Source organism: Anolis sagrei, chromosome 6 (genome assembly GCF_037176765.1).
Source record: "Anolis sagrei isolate rAnoSag1 chromosome 6, rAnoSag1.mat, whole genome shotgun sequence".
Classification (NCBI taxonomy): domain Eukaryota; kingdom Metazoa; phylum Chordata; class Lepidosauria; order Squamata; family Dactyloidae; genus Anolis; species Anolis sagrei.
The window spans coordinates 11,591,037-11,603,051 of record NC_090026.1 but is presented as its reverse complement, the minus strand read 5'-3'; the positions used below and the strand labels follow the sequence as shown (position 1 = coordinate 11,603,051).

Below are 12,015 nucleotides of genomic sequence, written 5' to 3'. Positions count from 1 at the left end.
GCAGGACTCTGGCTGGTGTATCTTCCTCCGTTCTTCCCCTGCTCTCCTTTAAAACTCCTGTGTTGTTCCAACCCACATTTAGATTGCATAGGAGTTAGTTACCCTGGGGGGGAGGCGGAAAGGATGCATGCATGTGTCAGATCTTTGCACTCTAGGAATGTGCTTTCTTGTAGGGTGTGGCTGATACAATTGGATAAAGCTCTCAGCTTGAAAAATATTCTTTTAGGTGTATAAGTTGAACATCCTTTATCTGGGATTTTAGTGTACATATGTGTATTGTTGTTGTTCATTCGTTCAGTCGTCTCCGACTCTTCGTGACCTCATGGACCAGCCTACGCCAGAGCTCCCTGTCGGCCGTTACCACCCCCAGCTCCCTCAAGGTCAGTCCAGTCACTTCAAGGATGCCATCCATCCATCTTGCCCTTGGTCGGCCCCTCTTCCTTTTGCCTTCCACTTTCCCCAGCATAATTGTCTTCTCTAGGCTTTGCTGTCTCCTCATGATGTGGCCAAAGTACTTCAACTTTGTCTCTAGTATCCTTCCCTCCAATGAGCAGTCGGGCTTTATTTCCTGGAGGATGGACTGGTTGGATCTTCTCGCAGTCCAAGGCACTCTCAGCACTTTCCTCCAACACCACAGCTCAAAAGCATCGATCTTCCTTCGCTCAGCCTTCCCTAAGGTCCAGCTCTCACATCCGTAGGTGACTACAGGGAATACCATGGCTTTGACTAGGCGGATCTTTGTTGCCAGTCTGATGTCTCTACTCTTCACTATTTTATCGAGACTGGACATTGCTCTCCTCCCAAGAAGTAAGCGTCTTCTGATTTCCTGGCTACAGTCTGCATCTGCAGTAATCTTTGCACCTAGAAATACAAAGTCTGTCACGGCCTCCACGGTTTCTCCCTCTATTTTCCAGTTGTCAATCATTCTTGTTGCCATAATCTTGGTTTTTTTGACATTTAGCTGCAACCCGGCTTTTGCGCTTTCTTCTTTCACCTTGATTAGAAGGCTCCTCAGCTCCTCCTCGCTTTCGGCCATCAGAGTGGTGTCATCTGCATATCTGAGGTTGTTAATGTTTCTTCCAGCAATTTTCACCCCAGCTTTGCATTCATCCAGCCCCGCACATCGCATGATGTGTTCTGCATACAAGTTAAAAAGGTTGGGTGAGAGTATGCAGCCTTGCCGTACGCCTTTCCCAATCTTGAACCAGTCTGTTGTTCCGTGGTCAGTCCTGACTGTTGCTACTTGGTCCTTGTACAGATTCCTCAGGAGAGAGACAAGGTGGCTTGGGATGCCCATCCCACTAAGAACTTGCCACAATTTATTATGATCCACACAGTCAAAGGCTTTAGAGTAGTCAATGAAGCAGAAGTAGATGTTTTTCTGAAACTCCCTGCCTTTCTCCATTATCCAGCGGATATTGGCAATCTGGTCTCTCGTTCCTCTGCCTTTTCTAAACCCAGCTTGAACATCTAGCAACTCTCGCTCCATGTATTGCTGGAGTCTTCCTTGCAGGATCTTGAGCATTACCTTACTGGCATGAGAAATAAGGGCCACTGTACGGAAGTTTGAGCAGTCTTTCGCATTTCCCTTTTTTGGTATGGGGATATAAGTTGATTTTTTCCAGTCTGATGGCCATTCTTGTGTTTTCCATATTTGCTGGCAAATGGCATGCATCACCTTGACAGCATCATCTTTTAAGATTTTAAACAGTTCAGCTGGGATCCCGTCATCTCCTGCTGCCTTGTTGTTAGCAATGCTTCTTAAGGCCCATTCAACCTCACTCCTCAGGATGTCTGGTTCTAATTCATTCACCACACCGTCGAAGCTATCCTCGATATTATTATCCTTCCTATACAGATCTTCTGTATAGTCTCGCCACCTTCTCTTGATCTCTTCAGCTTCTGTTAGGTCCCTGCCATCTTTGTTTCTTATCATACCAATTTTTGCCTGAAATTTACCTCCAATGTTTCTAATTTTCTGGAAGAGGTCTCTTGTCCTTCCTATTCTGTTGTCTTCTTCCACTTCCATGCATTGCTTATTTAAAAATAGTTCCTTATCTCTTCTGGCTAACCTCTGGAATTGCGCATTTAACTGGGCATATCTCCCCTTTTCACTGTTTCCTTTTGCTTTCCTCCTTTCTTGGGCTACTTCCAGTGTCTCAGCAGACAACCATTTTGCCTTCTTGGTTTTCTTTTTCTTTGGAACGTACTTTGTTGCCGCCTCCTGAACAATGTCGCGGACTTCTGTCCATAGTTCTTCTGGGACTCTGTTTACTAAATCTAGTCCTTCAAATCTGTTCTTCACTTCCACTGTATATTCGCTAGGAATGTTAGTGAGATCATATCTAACTGGTTTGTGTATTTTCCCTGATCTCTTTAGTTTTATTCTAAATTGGGCAATAAGAAGTTCGTGATCTGAGCTACAGTCAGCCCCAGGTCTTGTTTTCACCGACTGGATGGATGTCCGCCACCTTTGGCTGCAAAGGATGTAGTCAATCTGATTTCGGTGTTGACCGTCTGGAGAGGTCCATGTATAAAGCCGTCTTTTAGGTTGTTGGAAGAGAGTGTTTGTTATACACAGCGAGTTTTCCTGGCAAAATTCTATCAGCCTGCGTCCCGCTTCATTTTGTTCTCCCAGACCATGCTTGCCTGTGATCCCAGTTGTCATTTGACTTCCCACCTTGGCATTCCAGTCTCCTGTAATGAAAATAATGTCTCTTTTTGGTGTATTATCCAGTAGGTCCTGCAGATCCTCATAGAACTGATCTACTTCTGCTTCTTCAGCAGCTGTGGTTGGGGCGTATATTTGGATCACTGTAATGTTGAAAGGCTTTCCTTGCACTCGAATTGAGATCATTCTGTCATTTTTTGGGTTGTATCCAAGCACCGCTTTAGCGAATTTCTTATTAATTATGAAGGCTACTCCATTTCTTCGATGTTCCTCTTGTCCGCAGTAGTAGATCTGGTGGTCATCTGATGTGAAGTGGCCCATTCCAGTCCATTTCAGTTTGTTGACCCCCAGAATGTCTATCTTTAGTCTTGACATCTCACCAATAACAACATCCAATTTGCCCTGGCTCATAGATCTTACATTCCAGGTTCCTATGGTGTGTTGATCTTTAGAGCATCGGATTCGTCGTTCGCCTCCAGTACCGTCGGCCGCTAGCCTTCCTTTCGGCTTTGAGCTAGCTGCGTCATCACATCTGGGGCTAGTTGAACTTATCCTCTGCTCCTCCCCAGTAGCATTTTGGCCATCTTCTGACCTGGGAGTCCCATCTTCCAATGGCATACCGACATATCTCTGGTTGTACTGGTCCATTTAGTTTTCTTGGCAAGGATACTGGAGTGGTTTGCCATTGCCTTCCCCAGGGATCACGCTTGGTCGCTCATGACATCATTGAGGTGCTCAAGCTCCAGCGCCCCGACAAGGCGGTGATCCTTTGCTGGAGACATATGTGTATATGTATAATCTATACAAATAAAAATATAATGTTCGTTTGTGGGATTCACAGAACTCAAAAACCACTGGACGAATTGACACCAAATTTGGACACAAGACACCTAAGAACCCAATGTATGTCCATCACTCAACAAATTGATTTTGTCATTTGAGAGTTGTTGTTGCTGGGATTTATAGTTCACCTACAATCAAAGAGCATTCTGAACCCCACCAACGATGGAATTGGGCCAAACTTAGGACACAGGGCTCCCATGACCAACAGAGTTTGGGAATTGTAGTTCACCCACATCCAGAGAGCACTGTGGACTCAAACAATGATAGATCTGGACCAAACTTGGCACGAATATTCCTTATGCCCAAATATGAACACAGATGGAGTTTAAGGGAAATAGACCTTGACATTTGGGAGTTGTAGTTTCTGGGATTTATAGTTCACCAACAATCAAAGAGCATTCTGAACTCCACCAATGATGGAATTGAACCAAAGGTGACACACCGGACTCCTATGACCAACAGAAAAGATAAGGGTTTGGTGGGCATTGACTTTTGAGTTTGGGTTTTCTAGTTCACCTACTCCCACTGTGGACTCAAACAATGATGGCAAACTTGGCACACATATTCCATATGCCCAAATATGAACACAGATGGAGTTTAGGGGAAATAGACCTTGACATTTGGTAGTTGTAGTTACTGGGATTTATAGTTCACCTACAATCAAAGAGCATTCTGAACCCCACAAACGACAGAATTGGGGCAAATTTCCCACACAGAACCCCCATGACCAACAGAAAATACTTAAGGCCATCCAGTCTAACTCTCTTCACCAGGGCAAGAAAAATCTAATCAAAGCCCTCCTGACAAAGAGCCATCCAGCCATTAATATAGATAGACATATATGATTCTCACACACACACAGATATAATGTCATAGATTTGAAAGGGACCCCTAAAGAAGGACAATTATATGTTCCGTATTCCAGAATAGGCAAACCAGACACTCACCACATCAACACTGACAAAGAAACAACAAGAAATACTGTTTACTCACAAGCAGAAAGACATTGCATATATTAGAAACCATTACTTTATTTTCCAGATCATCAGACTGGGCCACAGCAACTCGTGGCAGGGGATGGCTAGCATATACATATGCATACATATTGATATGAAACATAGATGAATTTTGTTGTAAGATATCTAGTTTTATATATACAAATATTCCAGAATCAAAATAAATAAATCAGAAATCTGAACATTTCTGGCACCAAGCATTCCAGTTGAGGGATACTCAGCTTGTGCGTACATTATATAAACATGCAGACTTATTATTCTAACGCTTAATATATTTATTTATATCCAGCTTTTATCTCTTGATTGAGATGTCAAACATTTTTTTTAAAAAAGAGCTTCCTTGACCGGGAAATCTGAATAATCTAGCATGCATCTACATCTAAATCAGCGTTTCTCAACCCGGGGGTCGGGACCCATGTGGGGGTTGCCAAAGACCATGAGAAAACACAGTATTTTCTCTTGGTCATGGGGGTTCTCTGCAGGAAGTTTGGCCCAATTCTATTGTTAGTGCGGTTCAGAATGCTCTTTGATTGTGAGTGAACTATAAGTCCCTACAACTCCCAAATGTCAAGGTCTATTTTCCCTACCAGTGTTCACATTTGGGCATATTAAGTATTCATGCCAAGTTTGGTCCAGATCTATCGTTGTTTGAGCCCACAGTGCTCCCTGGATGTAGGTGAACTACAACTCCAAAACTCAAGGTCAACGCCCACCAAACCCTTCCAGTATTTTCTGCTGGTCATGGGAGTTCTGTGTGCCAAGTTTGGTTCAATTCCATCATTGGTGGAGTTCAGAATGCCTTTTGATTGTAGGTGAACTATAAATCTCAGCAACTACAACTCCCAAAAGACAAAATCAATCCTCCCCGCAACCCTACCATTATTCAAATTTGGACGTATCAGGTATTGGTGCCAAATTTGGTTCAGTGAAGGAAAATACTTCTTGCATTATCAGATATTTACATTACTATTCTTAACAGTAGCAAAATGACAGTTATGAAGTAGCAATGAAAATAATGTTACGGTTGTCATTCACCACAACACGAGGAACTGTATTAAGGGATCGCGGCATTAGGAAGGTTGAGAAACACTAATTAAATTAATATAGATTGACATCACTTCTCGTATACTGCATGGCTCAGTGCTATTGGATCGTGGGAGATGTCGTTTTATAAGGTCTTTAATTTTCTCTGCTAAAGTGGTCTGGGACCTGGCCAAACTATAACTCCCGAGTGTCTGTAACTCCCAAGTGTTTGGCAGCTTAAGGCCCCTTCCACACTGCCAGATAATCTAGGATATCAAAGCAGAAAATCCACATTATCTGGATTTGATACAGCTGTGTGGAAGGGTCCTAAGTGGCGTCAAGCTGCATTAATGCTCTTGGGTTGAAGAAAGGTAGGATAAAGTAAATATAATTTCCAGCTTGGTGCTTTCACCTCTCTGCAAGAATTTTTGCTAGACCTTCCAGGCCCAGACCTGTTCAAGCTGAATTGTATGCATTCCTATTCATGCATCTGTCCTTGGGAAATTTTAAATCTTTCGGAGTTGAAGGGGGAAAAAACCCAGGAATTAATTGGCAGCGTGTTGTGCTTTCTAGGCATGAGTTTCTTTTGTCTGGAAAATATTAAGTCCATGCTTTACATTCCTAAGTCCTGTGTATCCAGACCTGCTGCTGTTTTGCCCTTGGTAGCAGAGGAAGAGATGTCTTGTCTACAATATAATCACTTCCATACCAAGTGATAAAAGGTCTGAAAGCTTGACCGTGGATTATTTTGACTCTCTCTTTGTGTCTTCCTATTTTCAGGCAAACTCCTGGTCTTGACGGCAGCCACTGCCGAGACAGAAGGTTACCAGCGTTTCCTCCGGACTGCCAAATATTTAAACTACACCGTCAAGGTAGTTGTCAATCTTCCCTCTCATTATCTTCCCAAGAAACCCAGAAAAATGGAAAATGCCTCTTTTCTTAAGCAGCGTGGTCAATATACAGTTCTCTTTTGGTCTTTTAACCCATACATTTCAAGGGGTGCATCTACACTGTGGAATTAATGTGGCTTGACACTACCTTAACTTCTAGGTAAAGGTTTCCCCTGACATTAAGTCTAGTTGTCTCTGACTCTGGCGGGGTGGTGCTCATCTCCATTTCTAAACCGAAGAGCCGGCGTTCTCCATAGACACCTCCAAGGTCATGTGGCCAGCATGACTGCTTAGCACACCATTACCTTCCCACAGAAGCGGTACCTATTGATCTACTCACATTTGCATGTTTTCGAACTGCTAGGTTGGCAGAAGCTGGGCCTAACAGTGGGAGCTCACGCCGCTCCCCGATTCAAACCACCAAACTTTTGTTCAGCAAGTTCAGCAGCTCAGTGGTTTAACCCACTGCATCACCTTAACTGCTATAATAATAATAATAATAATAATAATAATAATAATAATAATTTATTTGTACCCCGCTACCATCTCCCCAAGGGACTCGGTGCGGCTTACATGAGGCCAAGCCCACAGCACATCAATAAACAAAAGCAATAACAAATAATCAATACAAAACAGTTAAAAATAAAACTCAAAAACAAAAATACACAACAAGCAATAAACAAAAACAATAACATACAGCATTTAAAAACCTATGGCTATGGCTCGACATTATGGGATTTTGGGAGTTGTAGTTTTACAAGGTCTTTTTTCTTTTGTTCCAAAGAGTACTGATGCCTCACCAAACTATAAATACCAGGATTCCATAGCATTGAGCCATGAGTGTTAAAATGGTGTAAAACTGCATTAATTCTAAAGTGTAGATATGCTCTAAATATGGTTGTGAAAGCTCAACACTGAAAAAAGGAGATAAGGGGGAAAAACAGTCATCCTTCTACATTTGCTGGGCCTTAGAGGCAGAGGACCACCACATAAGTGAAACACTGCAAATAAGTTATCATTAATATTGTTTTTTTCTGGTGAGAACACCTCTTTAAGAATCTCTAGATCACTGTTTCTCAACTTGGGGGTCAGGACCCCGTGGGGGTGGTTGCAAGGGGGTGTCAGACGGGTTGCCAGAGACCATCAGAAAACACAATATTGTCTCTTGGTTACGGGGATTCTCTGTGGGAAGTTTGGCCCAATTCTGTCATTGGTGGGGTTCAGAATGCTCTTTGATTGTAGATCAGTGTTTCTCAACCTGGGGGTCGGGACCCCTGGGGAGGGTCGCGAGGGGGGTGTCAAAGGGGTTGCCAAAGACAATTATAAAACACAGTATTTTCTGTTGGTCGTGGGAGTTCTGTGTGGGAAGTTTGGCCCAGTTCTATCATTGGTGGAGTTCAGAATGCTCTTTGATTATAGGTGAACTATAAACCCCAGCAATGACAACTCCCAAATGTCAAGGTCTATTTCCCCCAAACCCCACCAGTGTCCACATTTGGGCATATTGAGTATTCGTGCCAAGTTTGGTCCAGATGCATCAGTGCTCTCTGGATGTAGGTGAACTACAACTCCAAAACCCAAGGTCAATACCCACCAAACCCTTCTAGCATTTTCTGTTGGTCATGGGAGCTCTGGGTCCAAAGTTTGGTTCAATTCCATCACTGGTGGAGTTCAGAATGTGCTTTGATATTGTAAGTGAACTATAAATCCCAGCAACTACAACTCTCAAATGACAAAAATCAATCCTCTCCTCAACCCCACCAGTATTCAAATTTGGGCGTATTGAGGATTTGTGCCAAATGAATGAAAATACATCCTGCATATTGGATATTTACAAGATGATTCATAACAGGAGCAAAATTCCAGTTGTGAAGTAGCAATGAAAATAATATTATGGTTGGGGGTCACCACAACATAAGGAACTGTATTAATGGGTCGCAGCATTAGGAAGGTTGAGAACCACTGGTCTAGATCCTCCATTATGACTCAGCTAAAACCAAAGAGTCAGTGAATAATCAAATCTGCAAAAGTAAGACCCGTAAATGTGAATTCACTTGAGATGTGGTGCTGGAGGAGCTAGTCTTGAACACACAGCACACTATTCATATTGCTATATTCAGAGCCACTCGTGCTTATCTGCAGTCTGTGATAAAGATGAATTTTTGCCCCCTAAATGAAGCCATTTTGCTTCCGTTTTGTTTATTACCCTTGTTTACCCCTTCCCCAGACTCTTGGCTTAGGTGAAGACTGGAAAGGAGGAGATGTGGCACGGACCGTCGGTGGAGGACAGAAGGTCCGATGGCTGAAGGCTGAAATGAAGAAATATGCCAGTGAGGAGGATCTGATTGTCATGTTTGTGGACAGGTAGGCTCTGTGATTTTGTTGTTGTGATTTCTTGAACGTAGGCCAAGCTACAACCCCAGAAATCCCAGCCAGTTTACCAGCTATTAGGATTTCTGGGATTTGAAGACCAAAGCATCTGGGGACCCACAGGTTGAGAACCACTGCTGTAGAGACTCATTCTTGATCTGCACGTTCTGACATAATGAGGAGATCCATTTCCAGATGAAAAATGTTTAGTTTATCTAACCTGTGGCCCCTTTACTCCAAGGGAGGTGGAACATTTCAAGCACATGCAAACTCTCTGTCTGTCTTCATTTCCAGCTATGATGTGATCCTGGCCGGGAGCCCCATCGAACTTCTATGGAAGTTCAAGCACTTCAAGAGCAAGGTGGTTTTCTCAGCGGAAAGCTTTTGCTGGCCAGAATGGTCCCTGGCTGAAAAATATCCACCAGTCGCTGTTGGGAAGCGATTCCTCAATTCTGGAGGTAAAAGGTTAAATGTGGGCAGTGATGGTTTATGTGTGATCCATGTCAATAGGGGGCAGTGAATCCACTCTGTGTTTTAGTTTGGTCTTTCAAGAGGGTAGCTTATGTGCTGAATCCTATCCCTGAAACACTTTCTATAGGCAATCTCTTTAGGGTCTCCAAGGTAACTCTGTGATCAATGTCCGGTGGAAATTGAACCACACTGAAAGACCTAGTGATTCCCCCAGAAAATATTATTATTATTATTATTATTATTATTATTACATTTATTTATAACCTTGATTATCTCTCCTGAAGGGGTCTCAAAGCAAGTTAGCATAAAAACATTATTACACAATTTAAAATATACAAATATACAAACATTAAAACAGAATCACCGTATATACTCAAGTATAAGCCAACCTGAATATAAGCCAGGAGAAATGCCTCTAGAACATGGCCATATAGCCCGAAAAAACCCACAAGAACTGAGTGATTCCAGCCATGAAAGCCTTCGACAGTATTAAACATTTACAGTTAAAAACCATATTAATCAAATCCATGAATAATCAACTTATCAAAAGTAAAATCTGCAAATATGGAAGGCTGACCGTACACCATTCAGCCCTTTGATGTCATTATAAGTGCATGGCTCCATCTTATGGGATTTGTAGTTTTGGTAGAATTCTCTGCCAGAGAGCTGTAGTGGGTCACCAAACTACAGATTTCAGGATGTCATTCAGTGGAATCAGCCATGGAATTAAACTGGTACTAAAAGGCTATGGTGTGAAAGATAACAATGACTTGGAGGAATGGATAATGGGCATTGGAGGGTAGAGACAGAGGAGAAAAATCAATGCAAGCAAGGAATGAGATCTCTGCAGCATGCTGAAGGTCTGTACTTTGCCTATGGTTTCCCTTTCATCTTGGCAATAATAATTCTCCCAAAGAGTTTTGTGTATGCCAGTGTCATCCCATGACCACAGAGTTATGCATTCTCCCCTTAAGAATGCAAGGTTAGTCTCGAATAATGCACAACCCCCAAAAAACCAAGGCTACATCTCTTTTTCCTAGGGTTTATCGGTTATGCCTCCACCATCAATCGCATTGTCCAGATGTGGAAATACAAGGATGATGATGATGACCAGCTTTTCTATACGCGCATTTACTTGGACCCAGGCTTAAGGGTGAGTGGAGACCATGAGAAAGTTACGGGATGAATATTTAGTGGTTTGAGCATTGGATTATACCTCTGGAAACCTGGATTCGAGTCTCTGCTCGGCTATGAAACCCCATTGAGTAACCCTGGGTAAGTGACATACTCTCAGAAAACCCCACAATTGGTTCTCTTTAGGGTCACCATAAGTTGGAAATGGCTTGAAGACAGACAACAATCTCTTCACGATGCTATATCCTCCTTCCAGTCACAGAGTTTCCTGTTTAGAGGAATGATGGTGATATTGGTCTATTGTAGTCTGGGTTATTTGAAAAAAAATTTTTTTAATTGTCCAAAATGCATAAGGTTGTGGGTGAACTACAACTTACATCATGGCAGGTTAATCCTGAGAAACTCCATCAGTACTTAAAGTTTGTTATGTTGGGCAAGTTTGCTCTAGATTTATCATTGTTGGGGTTCAGTGTGCTGTCTGGCTGTAGGGTAAACTACAACTCCCAGTATGGTGAGTCAGTCCCCCCCCCCAAACCCTTCCAGTACGTTGAGTTAGTCACAGGGACCCTATGTGCCAAGTTTGGTCCAGGTGGAGGTTGCAGTTTCTCTGGTTGTGGGTGAACTACAACTCCCAGAAAGGAAGGTCAGTTCCCTCTAAACACCTCCAATAATCAAATTTTGGCATATCAGGTATGTGTGCCAAGTTTGGTCCAGATCCATCAGTATTTGGGTTCACAGTGCTCTCTGAATGTAGGTGAACTACAACTCCCCCAAATCAAGGTGAATTTTTCCCAAAGACCTTCAATATTTTTTCTTAGTCATGGGAGCTCTGTGTACCAAGTCAGTTCCAGGTCCATCATTGGTGGAGTTCAGAGTGCTCTAAGATTTCCGGTGAACTATACATCCCAGGGCCTACAACTCCTATAAATCACAGTGAATTCTTCCCAAATCTCTCTATTACGTTCAATTGCTGATCAATTCTTCTGTTTGCTCTGTCATAGAAAAGAATAGGAAAGGGTTAAGGGAGAGGCAATGGGCGGGATCATGCAAATTCCACACCAATGGAGAGTGTAAGAAACACTGGGGTGTCTGTGGTGGAGGAAACACATGGAATCTAGGATGAAATGGTCCACATATGAAAGCCTTCACTCGGGTGGTGGGCAATATGGTGTTGGTGGAGGACATTGGCAGGACTCTTGGACATGTTCATGGCACTCGCTATCACCTGCAATGTCATTCGAAGGAGGGCCATTGGTGTCTCTTGAGCAGTGGGAGCTTTAGCTGTTTGTGGAGAAAGGAGCTTGTCAGTGTAAGTGGACATCCCAGCCACATACACACACGTACATATTTTCACTTTTATTATGTATATAGTTTTTTGTTTTATTTTTACCACTTTCTCCTTCCTTGTCTGTAGGAGAAACATGGGATCGCCCTCGATCACAAGTCGAAAATTTTCCAAAACTTGAATGGGGCCATTGGTGAGTGATGCTCTTTCTCCAAATGTCATTCCAATAGAGTGTGAGCAAATGAATCATTGGTGTGGAGAGGAAAGTTGGAAAGATGTGAAAGAGAAGACCACTTGGGGACACCCTTTTCT

The 12,015-nt window shown here is 42.8% G+C and overlaps 1 protein-coding gene across 2 annotated transcripts in view; it reads left to right on the top strand.

Moving 5' to 3' along the window:
• PLOD3 (procollagen-lysine,2-oxoglutarate 5-dioxygenase 3) overlaps positions 1 to 12,015 on the top strand; it is a 57,073-nt gene that overhangs the window by 22,012 nt on the left and 23,046 nt on the right. For both annotated transcript variants that reach the window (XM_067469776.1, XM_067469777.1), the window contains 5 exons: positions 6,334 to 6,425; positions 8,671 to 8,807; positions 9,108 to 9,271; positions 10,325 to 10,437; positions 11,833 to 11,896. In XM_067469776.1, coding sequence (XP_067325877.1) covers positions 6,334 to 6,425; positions 8,671 to 8,807; positions 9,108 to 9,271; positions 10,325 to 10,437; positions 11,833 to 11,896 — 570 coding nt within the window. The remainder of the gene's footprint in view (positions 1 to 6,333; positions 6,426 to 8,670; positions 8,808 to 9,107; positions 9,272 to 10,324; positions 10,438 to 11,832; positions 11,897 to 12,015) is intronic.